General features: G+C 47.4%; 2 protein-coding genes across 6 annotated transcripts in view; one reads left to right on the forward strand and one right to left on the reverse strand.

Moving 5' to 3' along the window:
* LOC137421316 (uncharacterized) overlaps positions 1-8452 on the reverse strand; it is a 137119-nt gene extending 128667 nt beyond the window's left edge. For 2 of the 4 annotated variants that reach the window (XM_068107234.2, XM_068107237.2), the window contains exons 1-2: positions 8232-8452; positions 3-1218 (exon numbers count right to left, since the gene is read on the reverse strand). In XM_068107234.2, coding sequence (XP_067963335.2) covers positions 3-872 — 870 coding nt within the window. In that variant the 5' untranslated portion in view covers positions 873-1218; positions 8232-8452. Of the gene's footprint in view, positions 1-2; positions 1219-5363; positions 5548-8231 lie in introns of those variants that run through there. The other 2 variants (XM_068107236.2, XM_068107233.2) reach the window with 2 other exon arrangements.
* A 6633-nt stretch (positions 8453-15085) lies between these two features.
* The window catches only part of LOC137421320 (peroxiredoxin-4), a 33958-nt gene continuing 30612 nt past the window's right edge, over positions 15086-18431 (forward strand). Inside the window, exon 1 of one of the 2 annotated variants that reach the window (XM_068107244.2) lies at positions 15086-15577. In XM_068107244.2, coding sequence (XP_067963345.2) covers positions 15409-15577 — 169 coding nt within the window. In that variant the 5' untranslated portion in view covers positions 15086-15408. The remainder of the gene's footprint in view (positions 15578-18431) is intronic. The other variant, XM_068107245.2, reaches the window with a different exon arrangement.

The raw sequence follows: 18431 nt of genomic DNA on the forward strand, positions 1-18431 counted from the left end.
ACCGTATCTTCTTCCATGCCGTGTGACCATTTTGAAGGAGGAGGCAAAAATCTCGGACCAGCCCGAACCAACCGTCCGGTTTCAACGCAACGCCGTCCCGCCAGCCGTAAAAGTCGCCTCGCATCGGCGCCACCGACATACTGTCCCCCCCGCCGAAGCCAAGCTTCTACCTCGGCCAATCCGATACCGTCACGGTGTCTGGTGTAAAGAGCGGAAACCGCTCGCCTTAGCAGGAGCTCCCATTCACCGGCCGATCTCTGCCTTGCTGCTTCCATCTCCGCTTCCTGTTCTCCACGATAATCTTCACGATCTTCATCATCTTCTTCGTCCTCTTCTTCCACCACCGCAGTAACCATTGCACAAGGTCCTTCAGACATTTCATGGGTCGCAGCTCCAAGACGACCATATTTTCCTGGCTTTCGTGGTGATTTTGGGGTTTTGGTGGCCAAGAGTCCTCCTCTCCAACGACCGCGATTCGGGCCAAAAGCACCAACTCTGACTTTTCTCCGAGCTCTTTTTCCTCCATAAAATACCATCTCTCGATCTCTCACTTCATTTCCCTCACAAAATCCTCCTCCATCCCCATTTCCACTGCCTCCGTGAGATTTATGACCGAGTTTGTGACCTAATTTGTGACCAGATTTTTGCGCTGGGTCACGGTAAGACACTTGACCTTTACTAAGGACCCTAAGAACAGCACGGTCCTGAACACTGAGTTCAAGTTGCTCACGGACTGTGTCGGTGTCCAAGCCATGGGCCAAAGAGACAGCCTGGCAGACACGTGCCTCCGACGGTCTCTGTTTCTGAGCACGCACTTTGCAAATAGCAGCAAGAATCCATCCCGTGTAGACGGGGTTGGCAAGCTTAACCATGACTAGGGAATTTTCTGCTTTAAGTAAGAAGCAATTACGCACTCATGGCAGTTGTTATTGCCTGGTATTCATAAGTTTGGTTGAATTCGATCATTTTTTTCTTTACCAATGGCATCCATGCCGTAACGTGAACAGGTGCAATGCTTGTTCAGTAACTGGCTAGCTCACTTCATGATTCCAGGACCTTTTGCTTCGTTTCAAAATCATAACATGAACCAGACGTCTGGTTTTGAAGAACAGTTGGTGGGATTGGCCGCTACACCTGCCGAAGATGTAGAGCTGTGATTGGATGAAGAGCACAAACACTTTTCAATTCTCAACACCCAAGAGCTGTCATCTTCTCTACCTAATACGGGTGAGGTAGAGAAGAGAGGATGCAATGCAATAGGGGAGGAATGGAGATAAACAGAGAAAGTAATCAGTGTTTTTACTCTGTATTCAAATACTGGATGTGAAGTGAAAACAACGAATAATGTGCAAATGCATAATAATGGATTTTAAATAAGGCACCAACAATCCTACAACATAGTCTCCAATTCAGGCATTAAATCTCAAATCCTTCTTCAAACATTGGTATAAATACGCATTGTTTGTATGATTAAATGGACACTAACATCAAGGACACAAAAACATCTCCACAGACATTAACTTCTTTCGTAACGTCAACATCATCAAGAATGGGATGTAGATGATGTTCTGTAGTTCCCCATCACTCTGTCACAGGCGATTTCTATACTCGGTACGTGTACGTACGATGAATCAGGGCAGATCGACTCTCTACCCACCGATGTTCGTCTTCCTTCACCTTAAATGTCCGTGCAACATGTCCCTCGACCAGGGTCTGTAAGAGACCATTCTAGTCCTCCATAATCTGTTTACTAAAAAACTTGCTTCTCACATCTAATCGGTTATGCTGTTTGAAGACCAAGCGGATGACCTGTTGTGGTTCTGTACTCAACCATTGAAGAGAAGCGTTCAGGTTGTACTCACTAATAATATAGTTGGAGGGTTAGCATGGCTTAATAATAATAATAATAATGCATTTATTTTATACTAGGGCATGCCCGTACTATATATATATCAAAAATTATATCCCCCCCCTCTATTTACGTGAAATGGTTTGGTCCAAAGCGAACGGCTTGCGAGTACGGTGACAATCCCCCCCCCCCCCCCTCTATTTACATGAAATGGTTTGGTCCAAAGCGAACGGCTTGCGAGTACGGTGACAATCCCCCCCCCCCCCCCCCCCCTCTATTTACATGAAATGGTTTGGTCCAAAGCGAACGGCTTGCGGAGTTTGGTAAAGAAATCGCCATAGCGTGCACAAACGCGCAGGAAAGCGAAAGAATCGCAAATTAGTTTTAATTAGTTTTAAAACATAGTTTAACGCCAACATAGTTTGCCAACGTGAAATAAATGAATACGCTCTCAAATGTGCCGTCCGAGGCAGAGTCTGTTCGGCACGTTCGGCACACGTGATAGCTCGCTGCTCTCTGATTGGTTGAATCGTTTTTTGGACATAGCTCGGTAACTACTTGTCCGATTAATATGAAACCTTGAAAAGGCACATCCTCGGGTCCCCAGCAATATACCTGGCAAGTTTCAAGTATATCGGACCCGTGGTTGTCGAGAAACAGCGGTCACAGACAAACACACAGACATACACACATACACACACACACAGAGATTACTGGAATTATAGATAGATAGCGCTTTTCAGGAAGCCCAAAGACGCTTTGACAGAGTGCAAAACATAATGCATAGCAAAACATAAAGACAATTGCAAAAAAAGAAGAATCAATAGGGAAATATTCAAAGCACAAAGGAGGGAGAAGGAGAGGAGATAGTCAGGGGTTAGATGCTGTGGGTTAAATGTTGAATGCAGTGTTGAACAGGTGGGTCTTGAGTGATGTTTTGAATGTGGTGAGTGAGGAGGAGTCTCTGATGGTGTGAGGTAGCGAGTTCCAGAGGGTGGGAGCAGCGATGGAGAAGGCCCTGTCCCCCCAGGATCTAAATTTGGTCCGGATGGGGGGGGTCAGGAGGTTGGTACCAGCAGAGCGGAGGTTGCGGGTGGGAGTGTGTCTGGAGAGGAGGTCAGCCAGGTAGGATGGGGCCAGGTTATGGAGGGCTTTGTAGGTCAAGAGGAGGATTTTGTACTGGATTCTCTGGGAGATGGGGAGCCAGTGAAGCTTGTAAAGGACGGGGGTGATGTGGTCACGGGTCCGGGAATGGGTGAGTAGACGGGCAGCGGAGTTCTGAATGTATTGGAGTTTATTGGTGATTGTTGAGGGTGAACCATAAAGGAGGCTATTGCAGTAGTCCAGACGGGAAGTGATGAAGGCGTGGATGAGGGTTTCTGCAGCCACGGAGGAGAGGGATGGACGGAGACGGGCGATGTTTTTCAGGTGAAAGAAGGCTGTCTTTGTGATCTGTTTAGTGTATTTGTCGAAGGAGAGGGTTTGGTCAAAGATGATGCCAAGATTCCGGATGTGAGGGGAGGTGGATACTGGGAAACCGTCGATGTTGAGGGCAAAGTTATGGGTGGACTTGGTGAGCGTTTTTGGGCCAATGATGATTATTTCAGATTTATCACAGTTAAGTTTGAGGAAGTTGATTTGAAGCCAGGATTTTATTTCAGTGATGCAGTTTGTCAGGCTAGAGTGGGTGGCGGTGGAGATGGACTTGGTGGAGATGAAAAGCTGGATGTCATCGGCGAAGCAGTGGAATTGGAGACCATGACGGCGGATTAAGTGACCGAGGGGGGACAGGTAAAGGATGAAGAGGAGGGGGCCAAGAACTGAACCTTGGGGGACACCTTGGGGGAGGGGAGCAGTGGGGGATTTGCAGTTATTGATGGAGATGAACTGACGTCTGTCAGAGAGGTATGATTTAATCCAAGAGAGGGCAGTGCCGGTAATGTTAAAGGTGGTTTCAAGTCGGGTGAGGAGGATGGTGTGATCGATGGTGTCAAAGGCGGCGCTGAGGTCGAGGAGGATGAGAATGTTGAGGTTGCCAGCGTCAGAGGAGAGGAGAAGGTCGTTGGTGATTTTGAGGAGAGCAGTTTCAGTACTGTGGTTGGAGCGGAATCCGGATTGGAATGTTTCATACAGGTTATTGGCAGAGAGGTGATGTTTGAGTTGAGTGGCTACAGCGCGTTCCAAAACCTTTGACAGAAAGGGTAGGTTGGAGATGGGTCTGAAGTTATTTAGGGTGTCAGGGTTTAGTCCAGGTTTTTTCAGAATGGGGGTAACAGCAGCAATTTTGAGGGATGGTGGGACGATGCCTGTAGACAGGGAGGAGTTTATTGTTGCAATGATAAGTGGAGAGAGAGCAGGAAGGGAGGCCTTGACAAAGCTGGAGGGGATGGGGTCAAGAGTGCAGGTGGCAGTTTTCATTCCGATGAGGAGTTCAGAGAGGTCAGTAGGGGAGACTGGGGAGAATTGAGACAGGGGATGGCAGGATAAGGGGGGGCAGGTGGTTTGAGGGGGAGCGGGTGCGGCGGTGGTCAAGCTGTTGTAGATGTTTTCAATTTTGCGTTGGAAGAATGAAAGGAAGGAGATGCAGTTGTCTATTGTGAATGACTGGGTGGTGGTGTTCAGGGGGCTGAGGAGTTTGTTTATTGTAGAGAAGAGTGCTTTTGGGTTTCCGGAGCCAGAGTGGATAATTTGAGAGTAGTAGGCGGAGCGGGCGCGGGAGAGGGCATCTTTATAGTGTTGTATGTGGTCCTTGTAGGCCTGGGAGTGAACTGTGAGACCTGTTTTATTGCCGAGTCTTTCAAGTTGGCGAGCACGAGTTTTCATCAGGCGGAGTTCAGGGGTAAACCAGGGAGCAGAATGGGTGAAAGAAACTGTTTTGGTTTTGGTTTTAGGGAGAAATGGGGGGTTTTGGTTTTAGGGAGAAATTTTCCCCTTAAGGGGGGAATACAACCTGTTTGTACATCAACAATTAATCCTTCATTCACTCTCACCAATAAACATCACTTCAGACAACTAGTCATGTGACTTCTTTCACGAATGGTGAGAAATTATTGAGTTAGTCGTCGAAAAACAGATTACTCTTCTGTCTCTCTCAGAGCATCACCGACATTGCAGGTCATGTGAACACAATTCCTAAATATGTCACAATACTAACGCTCGATCAATCTATCATTATACGCATCGGTATTTCCAACTCGAGGATACAAAATTAACACCTGCACCAATCTTTTATGTTACCACTGCTTTGGTTGCTTTCCCTACTGAACATAAGCAAAATTAATGTCCTGGTAAAATAGATGGAGAAGAGAAGGGAGATGGTCCCATCTCTCGCCAAGATGTCCGTCGGAGACATGATATACCCTCATCAAGAACATAACGAGGTAAGAACCGAAACAAGAACACAATTAGCCGTGATGAATTTCGGACAGAAGAAAGGTTCAACAGAGAGGCAGCAGAGCAGGTTCAACAATTTTCCACAGTACCAAACATCACTTGTTCCTCAAAGTAAACGAACCGTCAAGGCACAAGGTGTGGCACACTACCATGGAGACCAGAGTTCCAATTAACCATCACCATAATCATCGACGTGGGTACTAGACTTCCAGGACAAAATCATGAAAGGAATCAAAAGGTCTCCTTCACGATCCGTTCCTCAGTGGGTAAAGGAGAATGAGGAATCATGGACCCTACCATGCGCATCCTTCGATACTATAATCAACATGTCCAACCTATTATTGGTCCCTATTTCAAATTATTCCTCACACAATTTTAAATCTTCTTAGGTTTTTCGCGCGTGTCTGTCTGTCTCTTTTTATCTCTATATCTATCTGTCTGTCTGTCTGTCTGTCTCTCTCTCTCTCTGCCTCTACCTCATCAGGCCCTCTGCGCCTCTACCTCATCGGGCCCTCCGCGCCTCTACCTCATCGGGCCCTCCGCGCCTCTACCTCATCGGGCCCTCCGCGCCTCTACCTCATCGGGCCCTCCGCGCCTCTACCTCATCGGGCCCTCCGCGCCTCTACCTCATCGGGCCCTCCGCGCCTCTACCTCATCGGGCCCTCCGCGCCTCTACCTCATCGGGCCCTCCGCGCCTCTACCTCATCGGGCCCTCCGCGCCTCTACCTCATCGGGCCCTCCGCGCCTCTACCTCATCGGGCCCTCCGCGCCTCTACCTCATCGGGCCCTCCGCGCCTCTACCTCATCGGGCCCTCCGCGCCTCTACCTCATCGGGCCCTCCGCGCCTCTACCTCATCGGGCCCTCCGCGCCTCTACCTCATCGGGCCCTCCGCGCCTCTACCTCATCGGGCCCTCCGCGCCTCTACCTCATCGGGCCCTCCGCGCCTCTACCTCATCGGGCCCTCCGCGCCTCTACCTCATCGGGCCCTCCGCGCCTCTACCTCATCGGGCCCTCCGCGCCTCTACCTCATCGGGCCCTCCGCGCCTCTACCTCATCGGGCCCTCCGCGCCTCTACCTCATCGGGCCCTCCGCGCCTCTACCTCATCGGGCCCTCCGCGCCTCTACCTCATCGGGCCCTCCGCGCCTCTACCTCATCGGGCCCTCCGCGCCTCTACCTCATCGGGCCCTCCGCGCCTCTACCTCATCGGGCCCTCCGCGCCTCTACCTCATCGGGCCCTCCGCGCCTCTACCTCATCGGGCCCTCCGCGCCTCTACCTCATCGGGCCCTCCGCGCCTCTACCTCATCGGGCCCTCCGCGCCTCTACCTCATCGGGCCCTCCGCGCCTCTACCTCATCGGGCCCTCCGCGCCTCTACCTCATCGGGCCCTCCGCGCCTCTACCTCATCGGGCCCTCCGCGCCTCTACCTCATCGGGCCCTCCGCGCCTCTACCTCATCGGGCCCTCCGCGCCTCTACCTCATCGGGCCCTCCGCGCCTCTACCTCATCGGGCCCTCCGCGCCTCTACCTCATCGGGCCCTCCGCGCCTCTACCTCATCGGGCCCTCCGCGCCTCTACCTCATCGGGCCCTCCGCGCCTCTACCTCATCGGGCCCTCCGCGCCTCTACCTCATCGGGCCCTCCGCGCCTCTACCTCATCGGGCCCTCCGCGCCTCTACCTCATCGGGCCCTCCGCGCCTCTACCTCATCGGGCCCTCCGCGCCTCTACCTCATCGGGCCCTCCGCGCCTCTACCTCATCGGGCCCTCCGCGCCTCTACCTCATCGGGCCCTCCGCGCCTCTACCTCATCGGGCCCTCCGCGCCTCTACCTCATCGGGCCCTCCGCGCCTCTACCTCATCGGGCCCTCCGCGCCTCTACCTCCTCGGGCCCTCCGCGCCTCTACCTCCTCGGGCCCTCCGCGCCTCTACCTCCTCGGGCCCTCCGCGCCCTCTACCGCCTCGGGCCCTCCGCGCCCTCTACCTCCTCGGGCCCTCCGCGCCCTCTACCTCCTCGGGCCCTCCGCGCCTCTACCTCCTCGGGCCCTCCGCGCCTCTACCTCCTCGGGCCCTCCGCGCCTCTACCTCCTCGGGCCCTCCGCGCCTCTACCTCCTCGGGCCCTCCGCGCCCTCTACCTCCTCGGGCCCTCCGCGCCCTCTACCTCCTCGGGCCCTCCGCGCCCTCTACCTCCTCGGGCCCTCCGCGCCCTCTACCTCCTCGGGCCCTCCGCGCCCTCTACCTCCTCGGGCCCTCCGCGCCCTCTACCTCCTCGGGCCCTCCGCGCCTCTACCTCCTCGGGCCCTCCGCGCCTCTACCTCCTCAGGCCCTCCGCGCCCCTACCTCCTCAGGCCCTCCGCGCCCCTACCTCCTCAGGCCCTCCGCGCCTCTACCCTCCTGAGGCCCTCCGCGCCTCTACCTCCTCAGGCTCTCCACTCCTCTAACCTCTATCTCCTCAGGCTCTCCGCGCGTCTATCTCCTCAGGCTCTCCGCGCGTCTATCTCCTCAGGGCTCAGGCTCTCCACGCGTCTATCTCAGACTCCATATGTCGATCTCCTCAGACTCCATATGTCACATGTCAACATGTGCTCACCATGTTGCATGTGTATTTCGTCCTGCGGTGTCGTGCAAAGCTCATTGTGGGGCCTTGTTAGTGACGATATAACGCTGTCATGTGATGTACCTCTTCGCTCGGGACGTTTCACGCGGAATCTGAGACTGAGGAGATACACATATTATGTGTATAGTGACGGTATAACGCTGTCATATTATGTGTATCTCCTCAGTCTCAGATTCCGCGTGAAACGTCCCGAGCGAAGAGGTACATCACATGACAGCGTTTTATCGTCACTAACAAGGCCCCACAATGAGCTTTGCACGACACCGCAGGACGAAATACACATGCAACATGGTGAACACAATCCCCTTACAAAAATACATTCATTAATAGTATGATTAATATTCATAAGGAACCGGAAACGCTTTTTGTTGACAAACCTCCGGCCTCGTCAGACGTCTCGACACGTAGCCTGTTCAATCCATCATCCTCTGCTCCTTCCTTTACCTTTTCTTTGAAACGGGGATGAAGAAAGAAACATGTACAGGGAGACAGGGGAGAAAAGAAGGGAGAAACACAGAGCAAAGTCTCTGAGCTTGCACAGAATCCTTCTGTATCGCGCGAGATTACTTTCTCGCGAGACTTCAAAACATCGCGAGGTTTGTTACATTATTTACTTCTTCCTAATCTTCTTCTTCTTCTTCTTTTAAATTTATGGGAGAGCGCGAGGGTCTATACACGCCATGTGCTTGTACATAACTGTGGTGATAATAAAAAGAAGCCAATGGGATCTATATGGATCCATAAATCTAGATGGATCCATAAATCTACATGGATCCATAAATCTACATGGATCCATAAATCTACATGGATCCATAAATGTACAAGGATCTCCCAGTCACTTTTTTAAAGTTTAGGACCGCCTTGCACAGTCGAGGTGCTTCCGGTTTAATTTAAATGAGCAACAATGACCGGCAGTCGGCAGATCAGACACACCGATCCCAGCCTCTCTAATTATTTTAAATAGGAGATTATTTACCTCGTGGCGCAAAACCTACAAATTACTTCATTTGCATAATGTAATTGCCATATCTTCACGAATCTGTTTTAAAATACGAAATGACGTAGGGCATCAACTTATTACGTAATAATGTAAAATGTGACCTAATTTAACTCCCACCACATCCAACTCCGCCCACGTGTGTTACGTCACACCTCCCTCCCCTATTTCTCGCCCCTCTCCTCACTCTCTCTCTCCTCCAAAACGTATTTCCCTCCTCCCCATGCCTTGTCAGCTCCTCCATCTCCTGCTTTTCTCACAAGGCTTCGTTCAAAATGCCGTCCCCGGTGCGTACGTAATAAATAAATTGTCAAAACGTGCACGACCTCTCGGCAGGATCTTTCCGCAGCCATCTTGGTGCTCGGGTGTACAAGATTACCGTCAGAAGACACAAGGCTGCAGAAAGACGCCATTTGGACCGCCATGCCTGTGCCACTTTCAGACAAAGTTATCGCTGCACAGGTAATAATGATCGCCTCCTCCCAAAAACAGGTATTAATAGCAAATGCCCCAATCAAAAGCAGGCAGAAACGAACCCTCCTCCCCCCCTCCCCCCCCCCCCACACCTCCTCCCAAAGACAGAAAATAGCAAATGCCCCCCATCCCCTTCTCCTGACGGATAATGTACAACAGCAAACCCCTCACCCTGAAGACAAGTAATAACGACAACTGGCTCCTCTCCCAACCCATTCTGAAATTTCCCCTCAAGTCAAGTCACAAGTCATTTTCCCACAACTCAAGTCACAAGTCACAAGTCACTTTCCCTAAAGTCACATCACAAGTCATTTTCCCACAAGTCAAGTAACAAGTCATTTTCCTGCAAGTCAAGTAACAAGTCATTTTCCCACAAGTCAAGTCACAAGTCACTTTCCCTCAAGTCACATCACAAGTCATTTTCCCTCAAGTCAAGTAACAAGTCATTTTCCCGCAAGTCAAGTAACAAGTCATTTTCCCGCAAGTCAAGTAACAAGTCATTTTCCCACAAGTCGTCACAAATCATTTTCCCACAAGTCAAGTCACAAGTCACTTTCCCTCAAGTCACATCACAAGTCATTTTCCCTCAAGTCAAGTAACAAGTCATTTTCCCGCAAGTCAAGTAACAAGTCATTTTCCCACAAGTCAAGTAACAAGTCATTTTCCCACAAGTGAAGTCACAAGTCATTTTCCCACAAGTCAAGTAACAAGTCATTTTCCTGCAAGTCAAGTAACAAGTCATTTTCCCACAAGTCAAGTCACAAGTCATTTTCCCTCAAGTCAATTAACAAGTCATTTTCCCACAAGTCAAGTAACAAGTCATTTTCCCACAAGTCAAGTCACAAGTCATTTTCCCTCAAGTCAAGTCACAAGTCATTTTCCTGCAAGTCAAGTAACAGGTCATTTTCCCACAAGTCGTCACAAGTCACTTTCCCTCAAGTCACATCACAAGTCATTTTCCCTCAAGTCAAGTAAGAAGTCATTTTCCCACAAGTCAAGTCACAAGTCATTTTCCCACAAGTCAAGTAACAAGTCATTTTCCCACAAGTCAAGTCACAAGTCATTTTCCCACAAGTCAAGTCACAAGTCATTTTCCCACAAGTCGTCAGAAGTCATTTTCCCACAAGTCAAGTAACAAGTCATTTCCCACAAGTCAAGTCACAAGTCATTTTCCCACAAGTCAAGTAACAAGTCATTTTCCCACAAGTCAAGTAACAAGTCATTTTCCCACAAGTCAAGTAACAAGTCATTTCCCCACAAGTCAAGTAACAAGTCATTTTCCCTCAAGTCACATCAAGTCATTTTCCCATGTCAAGTAACAAGTCATTTTCCCACAAGTCAAGTCACAAGTCATTTTCCCAGAAGTCAAGTAATAAGTCAAGTAACAAGTCATTTTCCCTCAATTCAAGTAACAATTCATTTTCCCTCAAGTAAAGTAACAAGTCATTTCCCCACAAGTCAAGTAACAAGTCATTTTCCCCCAAGTCACATCACAAGTCATTTTCCCACAAGTCAAGTACGGTAACAAGTCATTTTCCATCAAGTCAAGTAACAAGTCATCTTTCCTCAAGTCACGTCAAGTAATTTTCCCTTAAGTCAAGTTACAAGTCATTTTCCCTCAAGTCAAGTAACAAGTCATTTTCCCGCAAGTCAGGTAACAAGTCATTTTCCCACAAGTCAAGTCACAAGTCATTTTCCCACAAGTCAAGTAACAAGTCATTTTCCTGCAAGTCAAGTAACAAGTCATTTTCCCACAAGTCAAGTCACAAGTCATTTTCCCTCAAGTCAAGTAACAAGTCATTTTCCCACAAGTCAAGTAACAAGTCATTTTCCCACAAGTCAAGTCACAAGTCATTTTCCCTCAAGTCAAGTCACAAGTCATTTTCCCGCAAGTCAAGTAACAAGTCATTTTCCCACAAGTCAAGTCACAAGTCACTTTCCCTCAAGTCACATCACAAGTAATTTTCCCTCAAGTCAAGTAAGAAGTCATTTTCCCGCAAGTCAAGTCACAAGTCATTTTCCCACAAGTCAAGTAACAAGTCATTTTCCCACAAGTCAAGTCACAAGTCATTTTCCCTCAAGTCAAGTCACAAGTCATTTTCCCACAAGTCGTCACAAGTCATTTTCCCACAAGTCAAGTAACAAGTCATTTGCCACAAGTCAAGTCACAAGTCATTTTCCCACAAGTCAAGTAACAAGTCATTTTCCCACAAATCAAGTAACAAGTCATTTTCCCACAAGTCAAGTAACAAGTCATTTTCCCACAAGTCAAGTCACAAGTCATTTTCCCACAAGTCAAGTAACAAGTCATTTTCCCACAAGTCAAGTAACAAGTCATTTCCCCACAAGTCAAGTAACAAGTCATTTTCCCTCAAGTCACATCAAGTCATTTTCCCATGTCAAGTAACAAGTCATTTTCCCACAAGTCAAGTCACAAGTCATTTTCCCAGAAGTCAAGTAATAAGTCAAGTAACAAGTCATTTTCCCTCAATTCAAGTAACAAATCATTTTCCCTCAAGTCAAGTAACAAGTCATTTCCCCACAAGTCAAGTAACGTCATTTTCCCTCAAGTCACATCACAAGTCATTTTCCCACAAGTCAAGTGCGGTAACAAGTCATTTTCCATCAAGTCAAGTAACAAGTCATCTTTCCTCAAGTCACGTCAAGTAATTTTCCCTTGAGTCAAGTAACAAGTCATTTTCCCTCAAGTCAAGTAACAAGTCATTTTCCCTCAAGTCACGTCAAGTAATTTTCCCTTAAGTCAAGTAACAAGTCATTTTCCCTCAAGTCAAGTAACAAGTCATTTTCCATCAACTCAAGTAACAAGTCATTTCCCCTCAAGTCAAGTAACAAGTCATTTTCCCTTAAGTCAAGTAACAAGTCATTTTCCCTCAAGTCAAGTCACGAGTCATTTTCCCTCAAGTCAAGTAACAAGTCATTTCCCCACAAGTCAAGTAACAAGTCATTTTTCCTCAAGTCAAGTAACAAGTCATTTTCCCTCAAGTCAAGTAACAAGTCATTTTTCCTCAAGTCACGTGAAGTAATTTTTTTTAAGTCAAGTAACAAGTCATTTTCCCTCAAGTCAAGTGACAAGTCATTTTCCCTCAAGTCAAGTAACAAGTTATTTTACCTCAAGTCAAGTAACAAGTCATTTTCCCTCAAGTCAAGTAACAAGTCATTTTCCCTCAAGTGAAGTAACAAGTCAGTTTCCCTTAAGTCAAGTAACAAGTCATTTTCCCTCAAGTGAAGTAACAAGGCATTTTCCCTCGTAAAGTAACAAGTCATTTTCCCTCAAGTCAAGTAACAAGTCATTTTCCCTCAAGTCAAGTAACAAGTCATTTTCCCTCAAGTCAAGTAACAAGTCATTTTCCATCAAGTCAAGTCACAATTCACTTTTCCTCAAGTCACGTCAAGTAATTTCCCCACAAGTCAAGTAACAAGTCATTTTCCCTCAAGTCACATCACAAGTCATTTTCCCAGGTGTCAAGTACGGTAACAAGTCATTTTCCCTCAAGTCAAGTAACAAGTCATCTTTCCTCAAGTCACATCAAGTAATTTTCCCTTAAGTCAAGTAACAAGTCATTTTCCCTCAAGTCAAGTAACAAGTCATTTTCCCTCAAGTCATGTCAAGTCATTTTCCCTCAAGTCAAGTAACAAGTCATTTTCCATCAAGTCAAGTAACAAGTCATTTTTCCTCGTCACGTCAAGTAATTTTCCCTTAAGTCAAGTAACAAGTCATTTTCCCTCAAGTCAAGTAACAAGTCATTTTCCCTCAAGTCAAGTAACAAGTCATTTTCCCTCAAGTCAAGTAACAAGTCATTTCCCCTCAAGTCAAGTAACAAGTCATTTTCCCTCAAGTTAAGTAACAAGTCATTTTCCCTCAAGTCAAGTAACAAGTCATTTTCCCTCAAGTCAAGTAACAAGTCATTTTCCCTCAAGTCAAGTAACAAGTCATTTTCCCTCAAGTCAAGTAACAAGTCATTTTCCCTCAAGTCAAGTAACAAGTCATTTTCCCTCAAGTCAAGTAACAAGTCATTTTCCCTCAAGTCAAGTAACAAGTCATTTTCCCTCAAGTCAAGTAACAAGTCATTTTCCCTCAAGTCACGTCAAGTCATTTTCCCTCAAGTCAAGTAACAAGTCATTTTCCCTCAAGTCAAGTAACAAGTCATTTTCCATCAAGTCAAGTAACAAGTCATTTTTCCTCAAGTCACGTCAAGTAATTTTCCCTTAAGTTAAGTAACAAGTCATTTTCCCTCAAGTCAAGTAACAAGTCATTTTCCCTCAAGTCAAGTAACAAGTCATTTTCCCTCAAGTCAAGTAACCAGTCATTTTCCCTCAAGTCAAGTAACAAGTCATTTTCCCTCAAGTCAAGTAACAAGTAATTTTCCCTCAAGTCAAGTAACAAGTCATTTTCCCTCAAGTCAAGTAACAAGTAATTTTCCCTCAAGTCAAGTAACAAGTCATTTTCCCTCAAGTCAAGTAACAAGTCATTTTCCCTCAAGTCAAGTAACAAGTCATTTTCCCTCAAGTCAAGTAACAAGTCATTTTCCCTCAAGTCAAGTAACAAGTCATTTTCCCTCAAGTCAAGTAACTGTCATTTTCCCTCAAGTCACGTCAAGTAATTTTCCGTTAAGTCAAGTAACAAGTCATTTTCCCTCAAGTCAAGTAACAAGTCATTTTCTCTCAAGTTACGTCACAAGAGTATTAGCAGAATGTTGGGTCTTCTGGGATAGATACATTGATATTCAGATGTTGTTGCATTAAAATACCCGCAACGCAATTATTAGCTTACCTGGAACACAGTACCGGGGGCTAATGCGATGGCGCGTCGTCCGTCAGTTCGGTCAGTCCGTCAGTCAGTTCAGTCAGTCAGTCCGTCCATCCGTCAGTTAGCCCATCAGTTCAGTCAGTTTGTCCATCCGTCAGTCAGTCCGTCCGTCAGTCCGTCAGTCAGTTCAGTCAGTCAGTCCGTCCATCCGTCAGTTAGCCCATCAGTTCAGTCAGTTTGTCCATCCGTCAGTCAGTCCGTCCGTCAGTTCAGTCAGTCCGTCCGTTAGTCAGTCCGTCCGTCCGTCAGTTCAGTCCATCCGTCAGTCAGTCCGTCCATCCGTCAGTCAGTTCAGTCCGTCCATCCGTTAGTCAGTCAATCAGTTCATCAGTCCGTCAGTCAGTTCAGTCTGTCCGTCAGTTCAGTCCGTCCATCCGTCAGTTCAGTCCGTCCATCCGTTAGTCAGTTCAGTCAGTCCGTCAGTCAGTTCAGTCTGTCCGTCAGTTCAGTCCGTCCGTCAGTTCAGTCTGTCCGTCAGTTCAGTCTGTCCGTCAGTTCAGTCCGTCCATCCGTCAGTTCAGTCCGTCCATCCGTTAGTCAGTTCAGTCAGTCCGTCAGTCAGTTCAGTCTGTCCGTCAGTTCAGTCAGTCCACCCGTCAGTCAGTTCAGTCCGTCCATCCGTTAGTCAGTTCAGTCAGTCCGTCAGTCAGTCAGTCAATCAGTCCATCAGTCCGTCAGTCAGTCAGTCAATCAGTCCATCAGTCCGTCAGTCAATCAGTCCATCAGTCCGTCAGTCAGTTCTGTCAGTTCAGTCCGTAAACACTTGCAACCTCTTCTCTGAAACCGCTGATGGGATTGTGTCCAAACTTGGCACAATGATATTTGTTTGGTTTGGTGCATCTCAAGTTTGTTAATGGCATTAAAAAAAAATCAGGTTTTGACCCCCAAAAATAGGAATTTGCTTTTTCTTCTAAAACTACACGCACTATTTTGATGAAACTTGACTACAACCTTCATCACCTGTGACGTACCGAAGTTTGCTCACGGCATTTAATGAAAATCGAGATCTGGGGAGATGAAAACAAATGGAGACGTCTGCTTCACACGTGACGTCTCTGTGAACACGTGACGGTTTCTCTCTGAACTCGTGACGTCTCTGTGCACACGTGACGTTTTTGTGTGAACACGCGACGTTCTCTGTGCACACGTGACGTTTTTGTGTGAACACGTGAAGTTCTCTGAATACGTGCCGTATTCATGAACACGTGACATCTGGGTTTAATACTTCCGGTGGACGTGTGTGTGTGTGCGCGACATGGTGATTTTTCTGCTGCTGTTGTCTCTCCTGTACGCACATTGCGCTGATGCAGCGTCAGGTGCCGGGGGAGGTGAATGTCACTTCGTGGCTGGAGGGAACGTGTATCCCGGAGAGGCGGCTCGACAACCTGGAGAAGCACATTCGCTGCACCTCAGCAAAGCGCAAAGTCAGTGTCTCATCCGCCATGACGGTTTACCTTCCACATGTTGTTCACACATGATAACTCTCCACTGTACATGTTAAACCTGTTGATGACTCTCCACTGTACATAGCATGTTAAACCTGCTGATAACTCTCCACTGTACATGTAAAACCTGCTCATGACTCCACTGTACATAGCATGTTAAACCTGCTGATAACTCTCCACTGTACTGCTGATAACGCTCCACTGTACATGGTAAACCTGCTGATAAATCTCCACTGCACATGTAAAACCTGCTCATGACTCTCCACTGTACATGTTAAACCTGCTGTTAACTCTCCACTGTACTGCTGATAACGCTCCACTGTACATGGTAAACCTGCTGATAAATCTCCACTGCACATGTAAAACCTGCTCATGACTCTCCACTGTACATGTTAAACCTGCTGTTAACTCTCCACTGTACTGCTGATAACGCTCCACTGTACATGGTAAACCTGCTGATAAATCTCCACTGCACATGTAAAACCTGTTCATGACTCTCCACTGTACATGTTAAACCTGCTCATAACTCTCCACTATACATGTTAAACCTTCTGATGGGTCTCACTAAAATCCGAAATGGAGCGAAATGGACCTCAAAATCCGAAATGGAGCGAAATGGACCTCAAAATCCATCACCATCGCAGTCACCACCGTCATCGCTGCCATCACCATCGCAGTCAGCGTCACAGTCACCATTGCAGTCATCGGGTTCATCAGGGGACATCAATGCACTGGGAGGACAGGACCTTCCATCCGGCAAGTTCCAGCCCATCGCAGATGTCATAAAACTCCTCACGACACTCAGCACAGCCACTCATCAAATCATCCCGGAAGGCCACAAGAACAACATCTACTTCATAGTGGATAACCAGCGCAACCACGGACGTCGGACAGCTGGATTGCGGAGTGAGTTTGTGGATGACTGTGGATCTTGGAAGTCAAGCCCCTCTCCCTGGTTTGATTTTGGTTAGTACTCCATGATTTTGAAGGTCCATTTCGCTCCATTTCGGATTTTGAGTCCATTTCGGATGATTTTGAAGGTCCATTTCGCTACATTTCGGATTTTGAGTCCATTTCGGATGATTTTGAAGGTCCATTTCGCTCCATTTCGGATTTTGAGTCCATTTCGGATGATTTTGAAGGTCCATTTCGCTCCATTTCGGATTTTGAGTCCATTTCGGATGATTTTGAAGGTCCATTTCGCCCCATTTCGGATTTTGAGTCCATTTCGGATGATTTTGAAGGTCCATTTCGCTCCATTTCGGATTTTGAGTCCATTTCGGATTTTAGTGAGACCGCCTTTTCTGATAACTCTCCACTCTACATGTTAAACCTGCTGATAACTCTCCACTGTACATGTTAAACCTGCTGATAACTCTCCACTGTACATGTAAAACCTGCTCACGACTCTCCACTGTACATGTAAAACCTGCTCACGACTCTCCACTGTACATGTAAAACCTGCTCACGACTCTCCACTGTACATGTAAAACCTGCTCATGACTCTCCACTGTACATGTAAAACCTGCTCACGACTTTCCACTGTACATGTAAAACCTGCTCACGACTTTCCACTGTACATGTAAAACCTGCTCACGATTCTCCACTGTGCGTGTAAAACCTGCTCACGACTCTCCACTGTACATGTACAACTTGCTCACGACTTTCCACTGCACATGTAAAACCTGCTGATAAATCTCCACTGTACATGTAAAACCTGCTCATGACTCCACTGTACATGTAGAACCTGCTCATGACTCTCCACTGTACATGCAAAACCTGCTGATAAATCTCCACTGTACATGTAAAACCTGCTCATGACTCTCCACTGGACATGTAAAACCTGCTCATGACTCTCCACTGCACATGTTAAACCTGCTGATGACTTTCCACTGCAAATGTTAAACCTGCTGATGACTTTCCACTGCAAATGTTAAACCTGCTGATAACTCTCCACTCTACATGTTAAACCTGCTGATAACTCTCCACTGTACATGTTAAACCGGCTGATGACTCTCCACTGAACATGTTAAACCTGCTGATGACTCTCCACTGTACATGGCAAACCTGCTGATAACTCTCCACTGTACATGTTAAACCTGCTGATAACTCTCCACTGTACATGTTAAACCTGCTGATAACTCTCCACTGTACATGTTAAACCTGCTCACGACTCTCCACTGTACATGCAAAACCTGCTCACGACTCTCCACTGTACATGTAAAACCTGCTCGCGACTCTCCACTGTACATGTAAAACCTGCTCACGACTCTCCACTGTACATGTAAAACCTGCTCACGACTCTCCACTGTACATGTAAAACATTCTCACGACTCTCCACTGTACATGTAAAACCTGCTCACGACTCTCCACTGTCCATGTAAAACCTGCTCACGACTCTCCACTGTACATGTAAAACCTGCTGACGACTTTCCACTGTACATGTAAAACCTGCTCACGACTCTCCACTGTACATGTAAAACCTGCTCACGACTCCACTGTACTTGTAAAACCTGATCAATACTCTCTACTGTACATGTAAAACCTGCTCACGACTCTCCACTGTACATGTAAAACCTGCTCACGACTCTCCACTGTACATGTAAAACCTGCTCACGACTCCACTGTACATGCAAAACCTGCTCACGACTCTCCACTGTACATGTAAAACCTGCTCACGACTCTCCACTGTACATGTAAAACCTGCTCACGACTCTCCACTGTACATGTAAAACCTGCTCACGACTCTCCACTGTACATGTAAAACCTGCTCACGACTCTCCACTGTACATGTAAAACCTGCTCATGACTCTCCACTGTACATGTAAAACTT

This window comes from Myxine glutinosa, chromosome 2 (assembly GCF_964187855.1).
Source record: "Myxine glutinosa chromosome 2, kmMyxGlut1.1, whole genome shotgun sequence".
Lineage (NCBI taxonomy): Eukaryota > Metazoa > Chordata > Myxini > Myxiniformes > Myxinidae > Myxine > Myxine glutinosa.